General features: G+C 39.3%; 1 protein-coding gene across 8 annotated transcripts in view; it reads right to left on the bottom strand.

Annotated features, from left to right (window-relative positions):
• Acbd5 (acyl-CoA binding domain containing 5) overlaps positions 1-11,193 on the bottom strand; it is a 70,896-nt gene extending 59,703 nt beyond the window's left edge. The window contains exons 1-4 of one of the 8 annotated variants that reach the window (XM_063238573.1): positions 9,491-11,193; positions 9,116-9,302; positions 4,966-5,086; positions 3,484-3,556 (exon numbers count right to left, since the gene is read on the bottom strand). In XM_063238573.1, the coding sequence (XP_063094643.1) occupies positions 3,484-3,556; positions 4,966-5,086; positions 9,116-9,302; positions 9,491-9,592 (483 nt within the window). In that variant the 5' untranslated portion in view covers positions 9,593-11,193. Of the gene's footprint in view, positions 1-3,483; positions 3,557-4,965; positions 5,087-9,115; positions 9,304-9,490 lie in introns of those variants that run through there. The other 7 variants (XM_063238576.1, XM_063238570.1, XM_063238575.1 and 4 more) reach the window with 7 other exon arrangements.
• Between the last annotated feature and the right edge of the window lie 12,843 nt (positions 11,194-24,036).

Genomic DNA, 24,036 nt, shown 5'->3' with positions numbered 1-24,036 from the left:
CCCTTTCAGAAATCCTGACACAATCAGTCTGGGCCATCCTGGGCCATCTGTGTTGGTGCTTCCACGTGCAGCATGCTGAGCACAGTACACAATCCCTAAATTCCAGAGATACACGCACGTGTGTTAGTCAAGTGTCGGCTCGATACTCCAGAAATCGCCACAAGATAATGTGCAAGGTTTATATAAAACATTAAGATTTACACTCCACTATGATTATGAATCCAAACAAACTTTATTTGAGGGGACTTAGCTCAGCAGTATAAGCACCTGCCTGGCAAGCAAGGTCGTGAGTTTGATCTCTGATACCAAAAAAAAAATCTTTATTTGAAGAAACACAGATTTTCCTTCAAAATCTAATTACCTCGATTTTCTGGAAGCTAAGAAAATTTTCCTTTCCAGTAACTTTTCTAGCAGTACTTTAGTGAACAATTCATAAATTATGAAAAGTAATTTTCTACCAAACATTATCCATTATAAAAACTAAAGCAAACTGAGCTGAAAATTTAGCCCAGTGGCATAAGCGCCTGCCTGGCAACTGCGAGGTCATGAGTTCAATCCTTGGTTCAAAAAAAACAAAACAAGCAGGGGCTGGGGATTTAGCTCAGCGGCATAAGCACCTGTCTTGCAAGCAGGCAGTCGTGAGTTTGATCCCCAGTACCAACAAAAAAGAAAAAGGAAAAAAAAAAAATGAAACAAGGGCTGGGGATTTAGCTCAGTGGCATAAGTGCCTGCCTAGCAAGCTCAAGATCGTGAGTTCAATCCCCAGTACCACAAAAAAAAAAAAAAAAAAAAAAAAAAAACTAAAGCAAACTAAGTTTATGAAACCTTGAATGCAAAAATATTCATATAAATCTTTCAAGATTTATATCCAGAGTAATTCTAAAGGGCAACAGCACAGTGAATTTTCAGCCATATTTAAGAGCATAACACTATGATGGCTTAGGTTAGTAAAATATCACAAATAGGAAAAAATCTCAAATTTAATAAAATTTTGAGGATACTGTTCAGTTCTAGATTACTTTAAAACATGCAATTTTATCTATTGATAGCTCTAAACCTAAAATCTGAAACTAATTCAAGAGTAACCACAGTTTCAATCTAAAGACGTTCTAATACATTTTATTTTATTGTTATATTCATAATATAAAACAAAATTTTAAAAGCCTAAATCAAAACAGTACATTTTATTCAGAAAAGAATTGATAGGCAGTGTAAGTATTTTAAGATGCTATGAGGCAGCAGTATAGTTTAAATCTGCTTTTATTTTTTGTTTTTTTTTTTTGGCTTTTTTGGAACCAGGGTTCAAACTCACGGCCTCATGCTTGCCAGGCAGGCACTGTGCGTCTAAGCTGTATCCTCAGCCTCTTTGTTTTGGTTTTGTGAGACAGGTCTGGCTCTGTAGTGCAGGATGACCTAAACTCAGTATGAAACCAAGGCTGGTCTTCGACTCACAGTGATCCTCCTGCCCCAGCCTCCTGAGTGCTGGGATTATGGGAGTATGACACCATGCCCAGCTAGTTTTAATCTTTCTATAGGAAATCAAGCAAAATACACATTGTTTCATCTCCTCACTTTAAACTACCTCCTTAATAAAACTGGATGCAAAAATTAGTGAGTTTAAGAAAAAAGTGTAATTTATATAACTCAACTTTATAATACACAAAGGCCGCTTAACAAGGGCTGTCCCTCCTCAGTGCTTAGCAGAGAACCTACAAGTATCCTAAAAGTTTACAATGATATTAAGGTAAAGAAAACCAACCTGGCATGGTGGCCCACGGCTGTAATCCCAGCACTAAAGAGGCTGAGGCAGGAGGCTCACCATGAGTTCAAGGCCAGCCTGAACTGCATAGTGAGACCCTGTCTCTGAAAAACAAAACAAAAAACAAAACCAGAAAAACCAAATAGTTATGAAGTCAAAAAGGCTTTGGAATGTCTCTGTTTTTGAAAGGCTCCTTTGTTATCATGTTACTTGATAATGGTTAACAGCCAGAGAAATGTTGCCCTCTGTTATAAAGTCCACAAAGTAAAATTGTGAAAACATAACAAAGGGCACAACATCGAGCAGCATACAAGAGATTAAAAAAGAAAATAACACAAAATGCTGTTCTCAATCTACCAAGCAGAATTATTAAAGAAGCTAATACTAGGGGCTGGGGATTTAGCTCAGTGGCGTAAGCACCTGCCTTGCAAGCAGGCAGTCGTGAGTTCGATCCCTGGTACCGATAAAAACGAAAAGACAAAAAAAAAAAGAAGCTAATACTGTCAAGCCATCTGGCAATTAAAAAAAAACTACTGCTTTTGTACAGATTTTCTTTATGTTCAAAGATAATTTATTTAAAATTTATTTAAGAATTAGATTTCACAACTTACGACATCTGTCAACCATAAAAATGGTCTTTCATAAAGTCTTTATGATCATCTTTAAAATCCGTATTTGTTCATAACTATGTTCCTTAAAACAATGTCTTAACTTTAAGGGCCACATAATAAGGGCTATCCCTTGTCAGTGCCTAGCAGAGAACCTAAAAGTATCCTTATCTTATTTTGCTTCTAAAAGATGTATGCATTTATAACAAATGTTTGTTATTACATGCTTTACTACATGCTTAATGATATATATCTTAGTTTAGGAGACTACACTTGTAAAACAATCTTGTTGGGAAATCTTGCTAACTATTTCTCTTAATAAAATGTTCCAAAGCAGAAATGTTTTCAAGACAATGCTGGTACTTCTTTTTGGTACTGGAGATTGAACTCACAACCTCACACTTTCCATGCAGGCGCTTGTGCCACTGAGCTATATTCCTGACCCAAGATTTCTATTTTCATACTTCCTTTCCTCCTGTAGTCAACCAGAGAATGATAGGGAACATTAGAGGACATGGGGTGGGTGTGCTTTAAAATATCATATAACCACTGCTATGGTTTAGATCATAAGTGTTGCCCCAAAGTCTTATGTGTTCAAAGATGAGGATTAAGCCACTATAGAAACTTAGGATGGAGGTCGTACTTGAAGGTAGTGGGTCATGAAGGTATGATCTTTGAGAATATATTATCTTATTCCTGCCATCTTACTCTCTGGTTTTTTCTTTCATGGCTTTCATGGCTTTTTCTTGCTTCTGGCTACCATAAGGGGAATAGCACCGCTCTCTGCCACTCCCTTCCACCATGATTTTTCTGACTGGAAGTTAGCCAGTCATAGACTCTAAAACCATGAGCCAAAATCTTTCCTCCTCTATGTTGTTTTCCTCAAGTGTTTGTTCACAAAGGCTCACTAATATACACAATGTGATATATCTTAATGAAAAAAGTCATCTCAAGATACACTTTAATAAAGTTCTAACAAATTTAATAATCTAGATTCTATAGTAACATATTACAACTTCCCTGTTTCTTAAAAGCAAGCAACTAATTTGTCTGATATAAGTTAACTGGCACTGTTTTGAATATTTTTGTTGCCTTGTTATGAATTATTTTCCTAACCTTTTTCATTTCTTCCACATATGCAATCATGGCTTCTTCTTTAGTCATATCACCCAATGAACTCCAAGCATCCCTGGAAATGAAAATATACACATAATGACAAAAAGATACCTGACTTTCAACTGTGTCGAATAAATAGCTGATGCAATATGATTGTTAATTTAGAAGAAGTTCTATGAAAAGCTATGTATAGTTCCAAAGAATTTCTCTAATAAATGTATCACCTTGAAGAAAACTTAGCATTCAGAGGCTCTTAAAATACATTTCATCAACTATCACACCTTGTTGAAAAGCATAATCTAAATGGACTTTTGTCAGACATTTGAAAAGTGTGCAATAATATTTTAAGAATATAAAATGTTAGTCAATTGGGAAAATGACAGAACATCTTGGTAGTTTATGATTATTCTGTAAGTACATTGAAAATCAAATTACTTCAAGTACAGTAGATTAGAAAAGACAGCACAGATGAAAAAGTTGATGTGGCAGTACTTGAGTCACACTCCTAGTTACACATTATCTTAAAGGCCCAAAACATGTAACATCACTTGACAAGCAAAAGTCCTATTTTCCTTGGCAGCTAAAAGAGGTAGGAGAGTTTGTTTGCTCTTTTTCTTAGTTTGTCAGTCTCCCTAGGCATTAAAAAAAGGAAGACAGAAGTGGTGGTGCACGTCTGTAATCCCAGCAGAGAGGCTAAGGCAAGAGGATCGCTGCAAGTTAAAAGGCCAGCCAAGTCTACACAGTGAGTTCAGGGCTGGTCTGAACTACACAGTGAGACCTTGTCTCAAAAAAACAAAAAACAAAACAAAGCAAAACCACCGAAAGGAAGGAAGGAAGACAGGAAGAAAAAAGAAAGACAGACGGACTCTAGGGGCTGGAGGTTTAGCTCAGTGGCACAAGTGCCTGCCTTGCAAGTGCGAGGTCATGAATTCAAACCCTGTTACCAAAAAAGGAAAGACTCTATAAAAGGAAAGTGCTTTTGTATGTTTCATGTACTACCCTTGTTGGTTTTATCGTGTTCCACAAGATTTTCTAGCACTCAGGAGGGTAAGGCAGGAGGATCACTGCAAATTCAACATCAGCCTAGGCTACAAAGTGAGCTCAAAGCCAGCTTGAACTGCATACTGAGACCTTCTCAAAAACACACACACAGCCAGGCATGGTGGTGTACTCCTATAATCCCAGCACTGGGGAGGCTGAGATAGGAATATTGTCACAAATTCTAGATCAGCCTGGGCTACAAAGTGAGCTCTAGGCCAGCCTGAACAGCACAGCAGGACTCTGTCTCAAAAAAGACCAACACACACACACACACACACAAGATTTTCCTATTGTATAAAACTGTATTAAGGGTACCTGAAGGATAGAAACCATATCCAGTACCTGGGACACTTTATGTACAAAATAATATGTAACACGTAAGTAATAGCTATATGATAATTAAGTCAATAAAATTCTTTCTTAGCTCTATAATAAAATTACCATTTGTATCTTCCAATAGGATCCCAGAATCCCGGCCTTGAAAGTTTACAGGGTCCTTCAGTTGCCTGTTTATAGAAACTATAGAACTTGAGCATCATTTCATGCGTTGGCTGGAATGAACCTATTGGAAACATCCATCAAATTCAACACACTTAAGGAATACAACCTGTAACTTAAGGTTATATATTAGCTTACCTATAAAGTGCTAGTAGTAATTGTATATTTTATTAATGGTTCAGGTAATTTACTTCTATATTAGAAACAAAAGTTATGGTAGCTATATTAATTGCTTTGTTCCTCTGCTTTCAAAAAAACTCTGAAAATTTAAACTTTTATAACAATGCCAAAAACAGTTCATTAAAAAACATGCACATGGGGCTGGAGATTTAGCTCAGCAGCATAAGGGCCTGACTTGCAAGTGTGTGGTCGTGAGTTCGATTCCTGGTACTGATAAAAAAGAAAAAGACAAAAAAAAAAAAATGCTACAGGTATAGTAAAAATAACCACCAAACATAAAAATAAATACATTGTAACACAGAATAGTATTACCCTAAGTAAAACGGTGACAATCAAAACTGACTAGCATATCTCTGGCGAATAAAATTGCTACAGTAAAAACCCAACTCCTAGACAAATTTCAATTTCCCACTGGATAAAAGAACTTTTCTAAAGTCAACTAGTACACACTTTGGTAGAAAAAGAATCAGTTTAACATAAAGTAGAGTTCTCAATTTCTACTTCTTTCAGTTTGAACTCACCAATTTCTTAGAAGATAAATCTTCATATATTTTCTAGCATAGGGATAAGCTTGTCAAGGTTTAAAATAGTCAAATTGCATTAGCACGCACTATAAGTTGCAATATTTTTAATAAAAATGAACCTGAAATGTTATCATAAATGATTAAATATGGCATACACACACAATAGATTCATTTATAAATATGGCTCTATATTGTACTGTAGAAAAATACAAATAATAATGAGACATTCCATGATCTGCTATAAGGAAGAAAAAGCAGTTGAAAAAGAACACACACAGGTGGCACACACTTGTAATCCTAGCCTCCAAGAAGCTTGAGGCAGGAAGGTCTCAAATTGAGCCCAGCTTAGACAACCTACTGACTTAGCAAGTTCCCTGTCTCAAAAAAAGAGCAAGTTTTTAAAAGAGCCTGGGATATAACTTAGTACAAAATACCTATGTTCAATTCTCAGTACAAAAAAAAAAAATCAGCCAGGTGTGGTAGGATATGCTTGTAATCCCAGTACTTGGGAGGCAAAGGTAGAAAAATCTCCATAAATTTGAGGCCAGCCTGGGTTACAGAAGCAAGTTCAAGGTCAGCCTGCACTACCTGTGAGACTGTGTCTCAAAAACAAAAAAAAATAGTATATATGATGATTTATTTTTGTAAGTTTTACATATGTAAAGAGGATATACATCAAAATTTAAAATGGGCCATCTAAACAACTGGGGTTTTTTGTTGTTGTTGTTGTTGTTGTTATTTTGTCTTTTTCCTTTTTATCAATACTGGGGATCGAACTCACGACTGCCTGCTTGCAAGACAGGTGCTTATGCCGGTGAGGTAAATCCCCAGCCCCAACAAGTTATTTTTAAAACTGCATAGCATAAAATGATAAAATGGTAATCATAAATGACTGCATTTACAATTTACAAAAGCTGCATAAATTACAAGAGACAAGCTGAGAGCTGGTATTTCAAGTGGTTTGTTTGGGTTTTTGGGGGGCAGGAATTGAACCTGCAACCTAGTGCTTGCCAGGCAGGCGCTTATGCCGCTGAGCTAAATCCTTGGCTTTGGTGTTTCAAGTTTGGCCAACAGTGCATAATTAATTTAAAAATCACAACAGCAATTCTCTGTATAATATATGCATACTTAGAAGTATCAGATATCACAGTTTCAATGATGTAACTGTCCTTTATACCATATAAAAAGTGGAGAAACCAAAGTAATTATTGCTAATAACATATCTAAATTTTAAAATTCTAGAATCACATTTTATAGTACCTTCAAGTAAGCCAACCAAGTCAGTTTTAAATTCAGTGCAATACATAATACATACAAAAAAAAAACCATAGAATTTTTACTGTAGGTCTTCTGTAAGATATTAAAGTATGATTTCTGTCTTCAAAGTAACCATTTCTTTTTGAGGTTTTTGTTTTTTTGGTTTTTGTTTTTTTGTTTTTTTTTTTTTTTTTGGTATACAGGATCAAACTCAGGACCTCCTGCTTGCCAGGCAGTTGCTTATGCCTCTGAGCTAAATCCCGAGCATACCCATGTTTTTAATATGCATTTAAAAAATTTAAGAATTTACATTTCTAAAAATCAAAGTCATGTCAAGTACAGATGGCCTAGGATTCATTGTTACTTTAGGTCTTAAAGATTAAGTAATAAAAACCAGAAACACTATCTTGTTCTTCAAGAGATAGTTCAAAATAGAAACTTTAAAATAGAAGTATAAAACATTCAGTAATTCATTATAACAAAATTGTGGCCACATAAGTATCAATTTAATTTCAGAGGGTAAAAGTATAGGCTGCTCTTTTTTTATTCTGGGAATCAGACCCAGGGTCCCCTGCAAGTTAAGCGCAAATTCTACACTGAGCTATGGCAGCACGCTCAAAAGTGCCACTTGACAGATTATCACAATTTTGCAATACCTTCTTAAAGTTATATGGTGTTCTTACTAAATAGAATATAATGCTATAAGAGATAGGTTACATCAAATGTAGCTTTTTCAAAAAAAATTATAAAAATGCCGTTTTCAAAAATGAATGTATTACACAAAACTCTTAGAGTCATACCTTTGTTTATTCTTATTTGCCTACAATGGATGTTTGGAATTACAGAAAGAACACTATTACAGTGTTCCTTTCAAAACTAGGTGGGAGGTTGCTGGGGACTGAACTCAAGGTTACCTGCATGTTAAGCACAGCTGTACTGCTGCTTTCAAAACTTTCTGAATCTGCACTTAGAGAATTTTTATTGGGTGAATGGTCATGAATATTCTTTATTTAGCCAAATGATAATTTAAAAAACAAAATCCATGAACAAAATATTAAACACTATAGTAATATATCAACGCTGTATCCAGTTAGGTTTACAAGTCTGGTATGATAATGCTTCAAAGCATTTTTTTTTTCCTATTGGTACCAAAAATTGAACTCAGGACCTTGCGCTTGGCAGGCAGGCACTGTGCCACTAAACTGTATCCGGCCCCCTTAAAAGTATTCTTTAAAAATATAGTTTATTAGGACTGGGGATTTAGCTCAGTGGCATAAGTGCCTCCTGTCAATCGTGACGTCATGTGTTCAATCCCCAGTATCAAAAAAAAAAAAAAAAATATATATATATATATATATATATATATAGAGAGAGAGAGAGAGAGAGAGAGAGAGAGAGAGAGAGAGAGATTGAGTGTTTATTGTAAGGATTAATTCACGTGATGTAAAAGGTCATGAATCAGGAAATAAGTCTCTTTCCCCAAGCTTTTCCATTTAGAAAATGTATGCATGTATTTAAAAAATAATGGCCAAAAATTTCTAACATTGATGAAAGACAAAATTACAAATGGGAAAAGCTCAGCAAACTGTGAAAAGGATATATAGGCAGAAAACCATACTTAAGACACATCATAGACAATTACTGAAAACCAATGCAAAAAATCTTCAAAACACCCAAAGAAATACATTAAACTTGGTTTTTCTCTCAACTTGCACTCAAGTTCCATATGAGTATAAAAAAGAACAATAAAACAATAGAACAGCAAAAAAGGAATAAATATGTATCTATTAAAATAAAAAATCGTCTCAGATGAATATAGCTGTTCTTTTCTCCTCTCATATCAAAAGTTTTCAAAAGGTTTGAATCATACACTTTAAGTATGTGCGACAAGGCATTCCTAGCTCCAATTTTTTTTTTAACATACTCAAATCCACAGTCATTAAGTGAGAAACTCGGTTTTAAGCAATGCGAACCACTTAAAATTTGGGTATGTCCTTCTCTGGGTTGAAAGACAGGCTAGTAATTAATTCACACTCAGTACCTCCCCTTCCGTCACATTGTTTTTCAACACATTCAAAAGTAGGACAAACACGTCATACAGACGCGGAGATCCGGGGGCCCAGGCTTCTTACCATTTTTCGGCAAACTCTGGATCACTTTGACAGCCGCCTCGAATCTGGTTTCATGCACGGACTTCGCGTCCGCCATCTCCAGCAGCCAGCGCCGGCCGCGGCCCCAAGAGCTGTCGGCTGGGATCAGGCGGCGGCGGCAGCAGCAGGGGCAGCAGCACAACCAGCTTCCCCAGGAGTCTGCATAAAACTGGAACACCGAGCGCAGCCAAGGATCAGCACGCCCCAAGGGCGGAGGCGACCCGCGGGCGCAGCCGGTCAGGTCCCCTCTGCCCGCCCTCTCCAGGCCACTTGGACCGAGGTGACCCGGCTCCCTCCCTCTCCCCAGGGCGTGACTAGGCCCAGAGCTCACCCCGCGACATCAACCTAACGACTCACCCACAAGAACATCTCTAGCCAAAGGCAGGGGGCGCTTGGCCTACCGCGCAGACTAAACCGCGATACCCCGCGGCGGACAGGGCTCGGCAGCCACGCCCCCATTCCCGTGGAACCCGCGGGGCACAGGGACCCGCAGCCCCGCCTGGAGCCGGACCGGAGCGGCCGCCGAACCCCAACCCCATGCCCCACCCACCACCGTGGGTGTTACGCGAGCGGCCCGGGCTAAGCCATAGGGGCCTAGAAGAGTAGCCGCGACCCGGATTGGTCTGCGGAGGACCCCACACTTGTTTGCGTGCTGGGGGAGGGGGGCGCCGAGGCGGGAGCGAGCTGGGGACCAGGGCTGGGTTCTGTGCGTGGGAAGGGGAAAAGACAACCCAGGGTTCCCGGAAAGGGCTTTAGAGCCACAGAGGCTCGGGGCAACTCCGGTTCTGCCACTCCAGGACTGTACATCCTCTCCAGCGGCATCACCTCGCGGGTCTCGAGAGTGCAGGATCGGGGTATCGCGGAGGTGCTCAGCGGCTTCAGGCCGGACGCCGGGAAAAGCAGCCTTCAGGCAAGAGGCTGGCCCGCGTCCGTCCCTCCTCCGCCCCGCTCCGCGCAGGGAAGCGGGGCACAGCCGGCTGCCGGCCAGCTAGAATCCGAGGGAGCGTGGGACAGATGCACAGGGACCGATGGGCCCGGAACTAATGGAAGGGCGCCCTGCCCCCTCCCCATCTGCGACCCCCGACGCTAGGGAAGCACGCCTGGTGGTGCAGGGAGGGAGCTCGGGTTGTGGAGGTAAGGTCCTGGGCCAGGAACACTGAGTCGCCCGGCGGAACAGTCATTTTGTCAGTTCAGGCTGTCAGGCAAGAAAACTGCAAATCTATCGCAGGCCACGAGTCACTCCCCTTGGAGCCGAGCTACCAGCATTTACCTTGGTACTGCGGGACTAGGCCCGTCGCTTACGGTCCGCGGCACCCACCAAGCGCCCTGCTCCGCGGGCTTCTGGGAAACGTAGTCCTCGTGCGGCTCTTCCGCCTCGCCTCCCAGCCGGGGTGAACCTGTTCGGTTCCTCTGGCTTCCGGGGTCGGCCCGGAAGTCCCCTTTCCTTGTCATGTCGCACTAGGGTGCAACCGGTGAAGGTGCGGCATCTGTCTCTATGGCCCTTTCCAGGCCTTAGAGACATCCCAGGGTCATTGACCAGGAGTGCGGGAACTGAGTCTGGTTTCTTTTCCCCGAGCTTCCTCGAGGCCATCTGTGTGAATGAGAAGAGTACCATCAGATAATAGACTGCCCATTGTCTGCTGTTTGAAAACAGTGTTACAAATACACTGCGAGGTGTTTATGAATGAGGAAACTCAAACACATTAGCCAATGTGCCTAAGGTCTCACAGTTTCTTAAGTAGCTGAGCTAACACTCAGTTCAAAACCTGCTGCTTTCGACTTTGGACTTTGGCCAGCACACCAAAGGAAGACATAATTTCCTAATTTACCCAGATTTGGAATGCTCTTTATATTTAATACGAATTGCAAACATATACTAATAAAAAGTGGGGAATAAAAGAATATTCGGCTCTAGGTATATATCTTCCTCATCTTTTATTACACTTTATTACAAGCTTCACAGTACCATTTTACTTAGTCTTGCATACTTACAGATGTTGGATGTTTATTTCTAAAGTAAGATTTCATTATGACAATAAGAATTCTGTAATAAATTACGTTACTGGTTATGTTGGTCTTTTTTTTTTTTTTTTTTTTTTTTTTTGTCTTTTTTATCGGTACCGGGGATCGAACTCAGGACTGCCTGCTTGCAAGGCAGGCGCTTATGCCGCTGAGCTAAATCCCCAGCCCCTGGTTATGTTGCTCTTTAGGTAATGATGAATGTACATTTTCTGCCCGTCACTACTTAATTTGCATTTGGTTGTATAATTAAATTCTGGTTACAAAAATTGATAGAACTGTGGGGGACCAGTGGTGGCTGAAATATAAATGACCTTTATTTTGAGAATACAGGGAGAGACACCCCCGTGCCCCTGGAGTGCAGCATCCCCCCCCCCCCCCGAGGGTCAAAGATTTCTGTCCGTGGAACACGTAGAGTGGAGGCATATAAGTAGCCTAGGTTTGGGGTTGAACCTAAGGGGGCATTAGGGATGCACAGGTAGCCCATTGGTCTTTGTTTGGTGCCATAGGTAAATTCCTAGGGGTGGGGGAGATAGGAGCTCCTTTGTTCCCCCTAAGGCTTTACCAGCTACAGTGTCCTGTCTGGCCAATACTCTTTCATATCCCATCTTATGATTATTATTATGAAAAGGGGTGAAGATTTCTCTCTTTAACTACTTCCTGCTGGAAGAGGGCGCTGTACTGGGGTCTAGGGAGTCAACAGGATGACGGTTGATGCCCAGGTAGAAGCTGGTGCCAGGTGTTTTAGCCAGGACAACTTCACTGGTGAATGCACATATGTTAGACTGGAAAAACAAAGAGACAAGATGTTATGAGGAGGCATGGCACTGTCATATTTAAGGACCCAGGTGAGGTAAAAGGAAAGGTGCCTTTGATTTAGATATGTCATTATATCAGGACCATGTTGAGGTAGAAACATTTCCACAGTAAGACAGAATTCTAAAAATTAAACGTGGGATTAGGAGGAGTGAAGTTATGAGAGGTGATTACTGCCCCATATGAAAGGGTAAAAGTTAACAGGGAAAGGCTTGTCTCTGGTATGCATGACGTGGAAGTCTTTAGGAAATATTGTTAAGAGTCCTGCTGTAAAAAGAATAAGAAATTAGAAACCAAATTGGATAGATCTAGGACTATAAGGGCACCACTTAGCCTGAGTGATGTGAAACCAGGATGGCAGTCTAGCAACTTTGATCACTGTTGAGGTTGTCAAGAATATCAGGTATGGGTCCCTGTTACCTGGTTGTAGTCTTTGAAATGATTTGCTGTAACAGAACTTTAGCAGTCTCCCTGGTTGTGTGAAAGGCTTCTGTATATCCTGAAAAAGTATAAACAAAAGTGAGAAGACAAAATTTATCTGTCAATGTAGACCAGGGTTGCCTGAGAAATTGGTGAATAAGAAAGGAAGGAGGTGGTCTTATATCACTGAGGACAGTTTTAGTAGTAATAACAGGTGTAAGCTGTTGAAGCCTCAGTGTGTCTAAGTCAGTCTGTATAAACACAAGGGAATAGAAAGCATTTTTAAGATTTAGGACTGAAGAGTGAGGGGTGGAGGGAAGATTTGGCACCACTGGGTGGACTGGGAAGCAGTCTGGGACCTGCACGAAATAGGCCTGTTTATAAATGGCATAGGTTGACCTTTATTACCCCCTAGAGTTTGAGGATTTAATATAGCAGCCTGAAAACTCAGGATATATATATTTATGTATATATATATATATATATATCTGTATATATGTATATATACTCTGAGTATATATGTATATATACTTGGTATATATGGCCTCTATGTCCACAAGTATAGAGAATGTCTTACCTGAGACTGTTAGTGGGACTTGGACTCTGAGACGGACATCCATAAAGGGGGCTGTTGTTGGCCCTGAGACCCATCAGTCTTTAGCAGCAAGTTTAAGCAGATCTGTCGGCAATGAATCTGGCAGTGTTGGCATTTCCTTTGAGGGTTAGAAGTTAGGATGGCTTACCCACTCTCTGGTGGCTAGGACAGTCCAGTAGCCCTGGGGTAAGGTTCCCAAAGGAACGCCAGGATGGGGCACTCTCTTGCCCAATGTCTTCTGCTGCATTTGAGGCATGGTCCATGGGGGGGGGCACAGGCAGGCAGCTCCATGTTGTGTTGGTTTACTTGTCTCAGAACTCCAAGTGTGACAAGTGTCATCTCTGTTGTTGAAATATGAAAAGCCATATTAAGATCTCTATGAGGTTTGAAGGTAAAGTTTTGCCTTTTTGTTTGGGATTTGGACTACAGTCTGAAAACACAAACAGCATCAGATCAGCAATATAATGAGTTATCTGTTGCGGAGCAGACAGAGCCTTGCTTGAGCTTGGGGGCCGGGACTGGTCTGGGGCACACACAGAGCACACCCAGCATGGGGGCGGGACATACAGAGTGAAGGTGGGGCAAGTGCCCGGAGGTAGCTCTCGGGCGGGCTGGGACTGCCCCCGGAAATGCGCAAGGCGGAAGTGGTGCCAGCGCATGGCGCACAAGGGGGCAGAGCTGGGAGGCGGAGTTGGGACGCTGGTGAAGCTGGGGTTGCTCCTGGAGGCTGGGCTGCTATGTGGAGGAACCGCTCAAGGGACACGCAGATTAGGGTGTGGCACTAATTAAAGTCGAACCTCACACGGGTCTGCCGCATGAGAACTGAGATACCACGCAGAGTTGGGGCGCAGTATGAAAGCCTAAAGCAGCAGTATCTCCCAACACTGTCTGGGCTGGATCGCGCATGAGAGGTTAAAGCAACACTCTCTCAATATCTCTCAACACTGTTTGGGCTCATTTTTGTATCTCAGCAGGGAATGGGTCCACACGCACGGCAGGGAGGGGCAGGGAGGGGAAGCAGGGAGGAAAGGAGACACTGAAAAAGCACTGAAAGGCTGCAAGGAAAGATGCTATTATCTCTTTAAGTGTGGGGAGGGGGAGGGATCCTGGAGGAGCGGGAAAGGACACACATTCCCAAAACAAGGGCTTAAAGATAGAGAGTTTTGTAAACTTGTCATCCGTGTGGTAAGCTATAAATAGGTATGGTTTTTGGGGGAGGGACAGGAAATGGTGCCCAATATAAAATCTGGTATGGGGTCTAGCCCACAGAGTTATAGCCAGATGAGACAACGGACCATGGTCTGCTAAGTTTAAAGTCATCACTTTTTACTCTAGACTGATCAGTATTTTATGGTTCCAAAACTCATAATAATTGGCCATCACTAATATATGAGTGGATTTCACATGGGTTTAGTAACAACTCTGCCTGTGAGAACTTAAAAAGCTCTGAAGGATGTGAGAGTTTTCCAGTGTGGACATAAGCTGGCCCAGGAAGACTCTGCCTTGGGCTATCTGATCCCAAAGGACATGACAGTCCCCCAGTGTGGACGCAGGTTGGCCCAGAAAGACGCTGTCTTGGGTTATCTAAGGACATGAGAGTATCACTCAAACCCACAGAAAGAGGGGGGAAACCCGCCTGGGGCCTGGCCCATCATCAATTTCCAGGGGTAGCTCACCTGTGGTAAATTGGGTCGGTATTGTTTGCGAATCAGCAGCGACAAGTTTACAGCTCCTGAGTGTAGAAGTGAGGAATTAATGCAGGATGCAATCTGGTCCTAGTCTTGAACATCAGGGGACTCAAACTGAGAAAGCCCCAGGAGTCTCTCGTCTGCCGTTCCTGGTCAGGGAACCATATGATAAAACTGCGGGGGACCAGTGGCGGCTGAAAAGATAAGAAGTATGAAATATAAATTACCTTTATTTTGAGAATGCAGGGAGAGACACCCCGGAACCCCTGGGGCGCGGCATCTCCCCCTGGGGTCGGCGATCTCTGTCCATGGAACATGTGGAATGGAGGCATATAAGTAGCCTCGGTTTGGGGTTGAACCTAAGGGGGCATTAAGGATGCACAGGTAGCTCATTGGTCTTTGTTTGGTGCCATAGGTAAATTCCTAGGGGAGGAGATGGGAGTCACAGGTAAATTCCTAGGGGTGGGGTAGATAGGAGCTCCTTGGTACTGCCTAAGGCTTTACCAGCTACAGTGTCCTGTCTGGGCCAAAACTCTTTCAAAAATAACATAAAGATGAAGGAAATTGATATTATTCATGTAAAGTTATTTAAAAAGCAGTTCTTTTTTTAACCAAGAAATGAAAACAGCCTAACTAACGAATAGATAAGATATAATACATACTCACCATGGAATACTAGTTAATCACCATAAAAAGCAAATTCTGTCATATGTGATAGCATGGGTAGAACTGGAGGTTATTATGTTAATTAAAATAAGCCAGCACAGAAAGACAAGTCCACACAACCTCATTCTTTGAAGAACATATAAAAGTTGATCTCAGAAGTTTGGGTGGCCTGCCTGGCAAGCACAAAGTCATGAGTTCAATCCACAGTACCAATAAATAAATAAGTAAGTAAGAAAGTTAGGGTGGTTACCAGACCACGGGAAAGTAGAACAGACAATGGTAGAAAAGAGCAAGGGGGACTTTTGATCAATGGGTGCTCTTGTAAGTTAACGTTAGGAATGAGAAGTTCTAGTGTGATAGTAAACAATAGAATGACTACAGATAACAAGATTATATTGCACATTTCAAAAATCCAGAAAAAATAGGTTTGCATAATGTCTCATAAAGAAGTAAGTTTGAGGAGTGTGTCGTGATATATGCATATACCTAAAAACCACGTAGTACTCCATATGTATGTACAAGCATGCCTGTATTACTAGCTACTGAGGAAAGGAGATCTTATAGGAAATACAGTCTCAAACAGAATGGAAGACTGTGTTGAGGAGTTAGAAGACAACTGTTTATTATGCTAATGGGCTAGTGGAACCAAGTCCAAATCACTAGTAGTGACTGAAAGTTAAACAGAAACTTATGAAATACCTGTAAATTTGCTATTTTATTAGTGTGCCTTCACACTGTAATTGAGCCCCAACAGTACCACATAGCAAGACACAACTAAAAAGACAAAATAAAACAAAAACTCTTTTTTAAGTAGCTGTGCTGGCTTAAATGTGCCAATTCCTACTGGAGTATATTAATGAAAATGATACAATAAATTGATTACCAAAGTTCCTTTTAACTATGTGAAACTGTAATTTTGCCTAAAATATAATATGAGACACTAATTAATGCCTTTCAGTATTTTCAGTATGACACCTAATGTGGAATATTGTTGATCACGTAGTTCTAGAGATATTTTAGTTTTTAAAATGGACCTACTGTTTATATGTGGCCATAAGAAAAGCAAAGTAATACATTTATGAATTTTAAGAAATGTAAAGGAAAAAACATAACTGCTTTGTAGGACCAGGGATTGAACCAAGGGCCTTTGCTCTAAGCTACATCCCCAGCCCATCTTTTATTTTTCAATTGTGAAAGAGGGTTTTTGCAAAGCTATGAAGTTGCTCAGGCTGAGGTCAAACTTATGACCCTCAGCCTCTAAGATCCTAAGACCAGGCTTTTTAAAAAGATTCCTTCAAAATACAAACAGCAAATAAATATGTGAAAAAATGTTCAACATTACTGGTCATTTGAGAGAGGTAATTTAAAACAACACTGAGATTCCACTTTACCCTGGAAAGAAATCAACCAATAACAAATGCTGGTGAGGCTGTGCAGAAAAAGGAACCCTCTTCCACTGTTGATGGGAATATAAACTGGTGCAACCACTATGGAAATCAGTGGGGGGGATTCCTTAAAAACTAGAATTAGAAGTTCCATTCTACCCAGCTATTCTCCTTCTGGGTATTTCCCAAAAGAATTCAGAACATTATGCCACAGTGATATATGTGCACCTATGCTTATAGCAACACAGTTTGTAATAGCCAGATCTTGGAAACAACCTAAATGCCCATCAATTTGAAGAATCAATAAAAAAGATGTGGTATTTTTATACAATGGAGTACTACTCTGCCATAAAGAAGGATAAACTGGACACTTTTATAGATAAATGAATGCATCTTGAGAATATACTCATTAGTGAAGTAAATAAGACACATGCATAAACAATGTATTGTTTCGTTAGTATGAGAAACTGAAAGAAAAAACATGTATATGAGTATGCATATGTATACGTATATTAAAAACAATAGTTAAGATATACTACTGATTTCTCTGAGTTCACTGAAGAGAAAGATTTGTACTGGTATTGTTCAGACAATTGAAGGCAAATGTCTTGTAGGCTGGGTGAACGATTTGGGGATGGCAATGTGAAATGTATGTACCATGGTTATTCCCTGATTGATACACTTTAAAATTTTTGCTGGAGTATTTTTCTTCTTTTTGTTTTCTTTTATGTTTGAATAAAATGGATTTGAAAATAAATGAATCTGTGAAAATTTAAAAAAGATTCCTTCAGGCATGCTTTCCTTTACAAAAAATTTTCTAAATTTAACAGAATGGGGTGGTGTCTACCTATAAATCTGAATCACTCTGTCCCAGGTGATATACTTGACACTGAGATCACAAGTTCCCTTAAGAAACTCACAATCTAGCTAAGCAAACAGACCTGTAAAATAATAATTAAAATATAATGCAAACATTAAAGATACAGAAAATACTGTATTATATACACATACATGATAAAAAGATGTTCAATGAATAGTCTCACACATATACTGTGGAAAAAAGAACCAAGATTCAAAATAAAACAACTATATTAGGCCAGAGATAATTTAGCTCAGTGGCATAAACGCTTGCCTGGAAAGCATGAGGTCATGAGTTCAAGTCCCGGTTCCAAAAAAAAAAAAGAAAGAAAAAAAGCTATGTCATTCCTTTAAAGTAAAACATAAAAAAGGGGGCTGGGGTTTTATCTCAGTGGCATAAACGCCTGCCTTGCAAACAGGCAGTTGTGAGTTCGTTCCCCGGTACTGATAAAAAGGAAAAAGACCAAAAAAAAAAAAAAAAAATATATATATATATATAAAATAGGCTATACCAATGTTATGTTGGAATTGAGGCAGGATGTACAATGTCTGAAAGTGGAAAAAATACATTCTCGGGTTCCAGTGATCATTTTTTGTTTGTTTGGTGCCAAGAATCAAACTCAGGACTTTGCACTTGCCAGGCAGGCACTATGCTGCTGAGCTGTATCCCTGGCCTCATTTTTTAAATTAGGTGCTTGATACATGTGTGTTTATATTGTGAAATTCTATTGCTCTGTGTAAGTATTGTTTACTTTTGGGGTATGTTGTGTTTCAACTAAAATTTTGTTTTGTTTTGTGACCCGTCTCACTATGTATTTTAAGCTGGCTCTGAACTCACTACATAGTTGAGGCTGGCCTCGAATTTACAGCAATCCTCCTGCCCTAGCAGACTGTGTGCTGGGATTACAAGCATGAGCCACCATGTCTAGCACTCAACTAAAGTTTACATTAAATTTTTTTTTACAAAAAAAAAGGTGCTATGGAGAAAAGAGAGAATGATTAAATACACCTGACACAGATGACAGTAACACAGATGATACAACATTTGGGAAGGTTTTGCTGGAATAGGGTGTTTATAGGCATAGAAGACAGAGCGAGAAAGACATTCTAGGAAGAAATATAAAGCTGAAAAAAAGCACATCTTATGCAATAATAAAGTTTGTTCGTGTGATAAGACCGGATATATGAGAAAGTGGACAAAGCATGAGAAGAAAAACTGGTTGAAGTAGACTTGAAGGTTATACACACCAGGATTTAAAGAATACTAGTTTCAACCAAGCATGGTGACACACACTTGTAATCCCAGCACTCAGGATGCTGAGGCAAGAGGATCACTATGAGTTTGAGGCCAGCCTGAGCTGCGTGAGTTCAAAGCCAATCTGCACTGTATAGCAAGAACCTGTCTCAAGTAAACATGCTCTGATTATTAAAAAGTAAAATGATTTAACTATAAAAAGACCCTGTCTCAAAAAAAGCAAAACCAAAACTAAAACCAAATAAAACAAAACACTAGTTTCAAACCAGGTACAATGGTACACTCCTTTAGTCCAGTAGGCTGAGGCAGGATGATTGTTTGAGCCTAGAAATCTCAGCCCAACCAGCACAATACAGCAAGACCACTCTCAAAACAAAACAAGCTGGATGCGGTAGCACACATCCATAATTGCTGCATTTAGGAGCCTCAGGCAGGAGAACTGCCATGAGTTTGAGGCCTTCCTCCTGAATTACACAGTGAATTCAAACACAATCTGAACTACATAATGAGGCCCAGTTCCAAAAGAAATAAGAGGGGCTGGGTATTTAGCTCAGCGGCATAAGCGCCTGCCTTGCAAGTGTGCAGTCGTGAGTTCAATCCCTGGTACCCATTTAAAAAAAAAAAGAAATAAGATAAAAATAAAACAACTGCTTCCCACAATTCGACAATAAAAAAGTAAATAACCAGGTTGTAAGGTGGGCAAAAGACTTGAACAGACATTTCTCCAAAGACATACAAATGACCATTAAGCATCGAAAGAGGCCAATATCACTAAAAACGAAAACTACAGCAAACGATCACTTCACACTCATTCTATAGCACATCAAATATTATTTTTTTCACATTATTATTTTTAAAAAACACAAAATAACAAGTGTTAATGAGAATATGGAAAAACTAGGATCTTTGCACACTGCTGGTAGGGGTGTAAAATGGTACAGGCAAGCCAATAGAAACTACCGCCCCACCTAAAAGAAGTTTTTGTATAATCTAGCAATTCCATTGCTGTGTTCCTTTTCCTTGTTTTTGTTTTTGTTTTTTGGTACTGGCTATCAAATTCATCATCTCAGAATTGTCAGGCAAGTGCTGTATATCCACAGACCACTTCCTTTTTTGGGGGGATGCATCCAAAATGTAATTTCCAACAGACAGCCTCTGAAAACCCTATGAGAGTTTCCTCTGGGTGTTTTCAAAAGAATTGAAAGCAGAGGAGCCCCCCCCCACTTCCCAAAAAAAGAAAGAAAGAAAGCACAGACTCCAATAAATGTTTGTACAAGGGTGTTCATAGTAGCATTATCCACAGTAACCAAGAGGTAGAACAAGTCCAGACTCTCCTAACAGATAAATGAATAAACACGATCTGGTATTATTCAGTCTTGAAAAGTGGGTGAGCTTTAAATACCCACAAAAAGATGTATTACAGACTTTCTCTGTAAAGTTCCCAAGATAGTCAAGTTCATAAAATGGTAGTGTCTGAAGGGTGGGGAGAGAAAAGAAAGGAGAGTTAATTTTTAGTTGGAATGGAGAGCAACTTTGGGAAGATGAAAAGTTTCTTTAAATGATAAGGCTTGAGCACTGATGTGGATGTAGTCACTGCCGCTGAACTGTGCTAAATATGTTAAATGATCTGTTTTACATTATGTATATTTTACTGTAGTAACAACTGTCAACTTTATAAAGTTATGTCCCTTTGGAAAATCTGGAAATTGGCTAAAAGGAGAAATCCTACTGCATAATGATAAAATTTGTAATGCAATTATATTCTTGTAGATAACCCAAGCTTTTATTTCAATGAAGCCAAATCCAGTGAAATATTTTCAGCAAGGATTAATCAGAACTAAAAGGCTGAACTGTTTTCCTTCAGAAACTGAATGTCTTTCCTACCTGCCATAGACCAGTGTGTTCCTAACACAGTAAAAACAAACAAACAAAAAAGAATCAAGATATATTCAGAATAGGTAAAAATTCCCTATGATGAATGTGATCATTATGTATATATAAATTGTACCGATAAACTTAAAACAAAAAAGAAATTGATGAGCCAGTCCTCAAGTTCATATGGAAATACATGGGACCAAGAACAAACAAAACAATCTTAGTCAAGTCAATCTTGTTCTTTGGAACAAATTAGTCAATTTACACTCAATGACTTCCAACTTTACTATAAAGCTACTGTAACCAGTAAGACAGTGTGGCTCTGTATTATAACTAACGATATAGGCAATTCTATTAGAGATAGCGGGAGGCATTATGGTAACCATTGTTGATCACCTTGTATTATGTTTTTACGTTATCTATTATGTCCACCCTTTTGACTTGACCGATTCTGTTCTGTTATGTCACATTTGGTTTTACTCTCTTCCAAAAAAGTAATAAGAACCGTGGGAGCAATGAAACCCAAAATGTGTAATAGTCATGGTACAAAAGAGAGGAAAAGAAAGTGCTCCAAACTATATAACTGCATGTATATTTAAGTATATAAGATAGAAAATGATATCACAGAGTTTTATTGGATCAATGAACAGAACTGTTTGCAGTATCATTGATGGAATGTCCACTTTACAAGCTTTAATTTTGTGACTTGAACAATTATTTCTAAGATGACAATATGTAATCCATTAACTAGTGATTTCCTACTGTTCATTTTTTTCTGTAAATCTGTATAACTTGTACCCTTTCCCTGCTTTTTTTTTCTTTTCTCCTTAAATAAAATTAAAAAAAAAAAAAGACAGTGTGGCTCTGATGAGAGTTCATACCTATAGATCTATGGAATGGGATTTAGAGTCCAGAAAAAAAAACTTTCACTTATGGTCAGTTGACAGTCTAATAAACAAGTAGCACTGGGACAACTGGATAGTGACAGAGAAAACAATAAGGCTGGGGATTTAGCTCAGCGGTATAAGCACCTCCTTGACGAGCATGGGTTGTAAGTTCAATACCAGTACCAAAAAAAAGAATAAAGTTGAACCTCTAACTCACATTAGATACAAAAGTTAAAATGCATGATAGATGCAAACATAAAGACTAAAACACAGAAGAAAACTTAGATCTGAGTTATTGTGTTCTCAGATAATGCAATAATTTCTTAGGTATGTCACCATTTTTTGTTTTGTTTTTTGATACTAGGGGTTGAACTCGCCACCTCACACTTGCCAAGTAGGTACTTATGTCGCTGAGCTAAATCCCCAGCCCCTTAGGTATGTCATCAAATGCATAAATGATAAAAGCACATAATCTGAATTTCATCAATATTAAAACTTTTGTCCTTCAAATGATGTCACTAACAAAATGTGAAAAGAACATCTTTTGAGAAAACATTTGTTAGACATATACCAATATCCAAAATATTGTAAAAAAAACAATTAAAAAAAAAGGGGCTGGGGATTTAGCTCAGCGGCATCAGCACCTGCCTTGCAAGCACGCAGTTGTGAGTTCAATCCCTGGTACCGATAAAAAAAAAAAATCAAAATATTTAAAAACTTTACAACTAAATCATAAAAAAGCCAATAATGTCCAAAGGCTATCAGTAAGGTGATCTGTAGTTCTTCTTTCTTATACTGTCCCTGTGGTACTGGGGTTTGAATCCAAGGTCTCCACACTGAGCTATATTACCAGCCTTTTTATTTTTGTTTTGAGACAGTCTCACATTAAATTACTAAGCTATTCAGCCTAATATGAAATTTGAGATCCTCTTGCTTCAGCTTCCTAAACTAGGATTGTAGACAGCTAACAACTTCATGGTATTTTTATTTAGAATTTGATACACTGTATGATTTCAGGGATCCACTGAGTTTCTTGAGATATATCACCAATGAGAATAAGAGGGGATTACTATATTGCCATGAAAAGTAAACAAATCATCACTAGATTAAGTACAGCAGTTTTCAGGCTGTACCAATTTATTTTTGATAGATAATCTGTTCAAAACTCCAGACCCCTAAAAGGCTACCTTTCTACTTTGCAAACCTCTTCCTTCCAAGCCTCCTCCTCTTGTATTTTTTTAATTGGTACTGGGGATCTAACTCACAACTACGCTTGCAAGGCATGCCCTTATGCCACTTATCCCCAGCCCAATCAAACTTTTTTCTTAAGTAGGATCAGTTGAGTGGAAGTTCCTCCATCCTCAGCTCATGCTGGGAAGAACCTTTAATTCTTTTTTTTTTTTTTTTTTTTTTTTTTTTTAGAACCTTTAATTCTTGTTCTATGTCAAGGAAGATATGCAATATAAGGTGGATAGGCTGTTCTGGGCCATAGGTGTCTGGCTTATCTGGTCTGACTGTTTTAGGCATTAGGTTGACATTGGATGCTAAATTCTATGATTCCTAATTCTGCTTTGGCCTCTGATTAGAAATCTCTGTAACATACAGATTTTCTATCCTGACCTGAGGTCTCTAATTCTTGATATTGTCACATGCCTTGCAGAGGTTTGTATGATTTGGGGAGAGGGTTGAGATCTGTAATTATTAGAGAATGCAGGTATATTTTGAAAGCTCCTCAATAATTCCTAAACTAGCACTTGTTTCCAAGAGTAAGAGCACACACCTATAATCCTATAGCAGGCTGAGGCAAACAGATTGCAAATTCCAGCCCAGCCCAGGTAATTTAGCAACTCAAGGAGACACTATTGCAAAAAAAAAAAAAAAAAAAAAAATGCTGGGCGTGTAGTTCGGTGTGAAAGCCCTTGGTTTATTTCCCTGTAGTGCAAAATGAATTCCTGGCACTAAGGTGCAATTACATTGTCCTAGCCTTTGATGAGTAGATAGTTTTCTAAAGAGGTTTTAATTTCTTGTTTACACACCGAGAAGTTAGAAAAAAGTACCCCTCCAGACTGGAAAGCCAAAAACTATTGGGATGTTTCTTCCTTACGTATAAACTCTCAAGGCTCCCTTTCTCTTTCCCTGCTTCCTTTCTTTCCCTAGGTTTTGGCATTGTGTTTCATTCCTGTTTGTGATTAGGATCTTCACCACACACTGGCTTAATCTCCAAGCATCTAACCTGCACTTCTGATACATGAAAAGATGCTTTGAAAACTTTGAAAGCCCTTTCTCATGATAAAGTCTATCTTTCTGGACTATTGTCTCAGTAGATACTTTAAAATTTTATTTTACCATGTAAAAATCTGAAAATTGACTTTCTTTTTCCTGTCTTGCCATAAAAACTTTATTCTCAACACAGAAAATTCACGTCGGAATAAAAGAAGA

Source organism: Cavia porcellus, unplaced genomic scaffold, assembly GCF_034190915.1.
Source record: "Cavia porcellus strain 051 isolate PalLab524CR breed Dunkin Hartley unplaced genomic scaffold, mCavPor4.1 scaffold_27, whole genome shotgun sequence".
In the NCBI taxonomy this organism is placed as follows: Eukaryota; Metazoa; Chordata; class Mammalia; order Rodentia; family Caviidae; genus Cavia; species Cavia porcellus.
The sequence above is the reverse complement of the archived record's forward strand: the minus strand, read 5'-3'. Positions and strand labels throughout refer to the sequence as shown.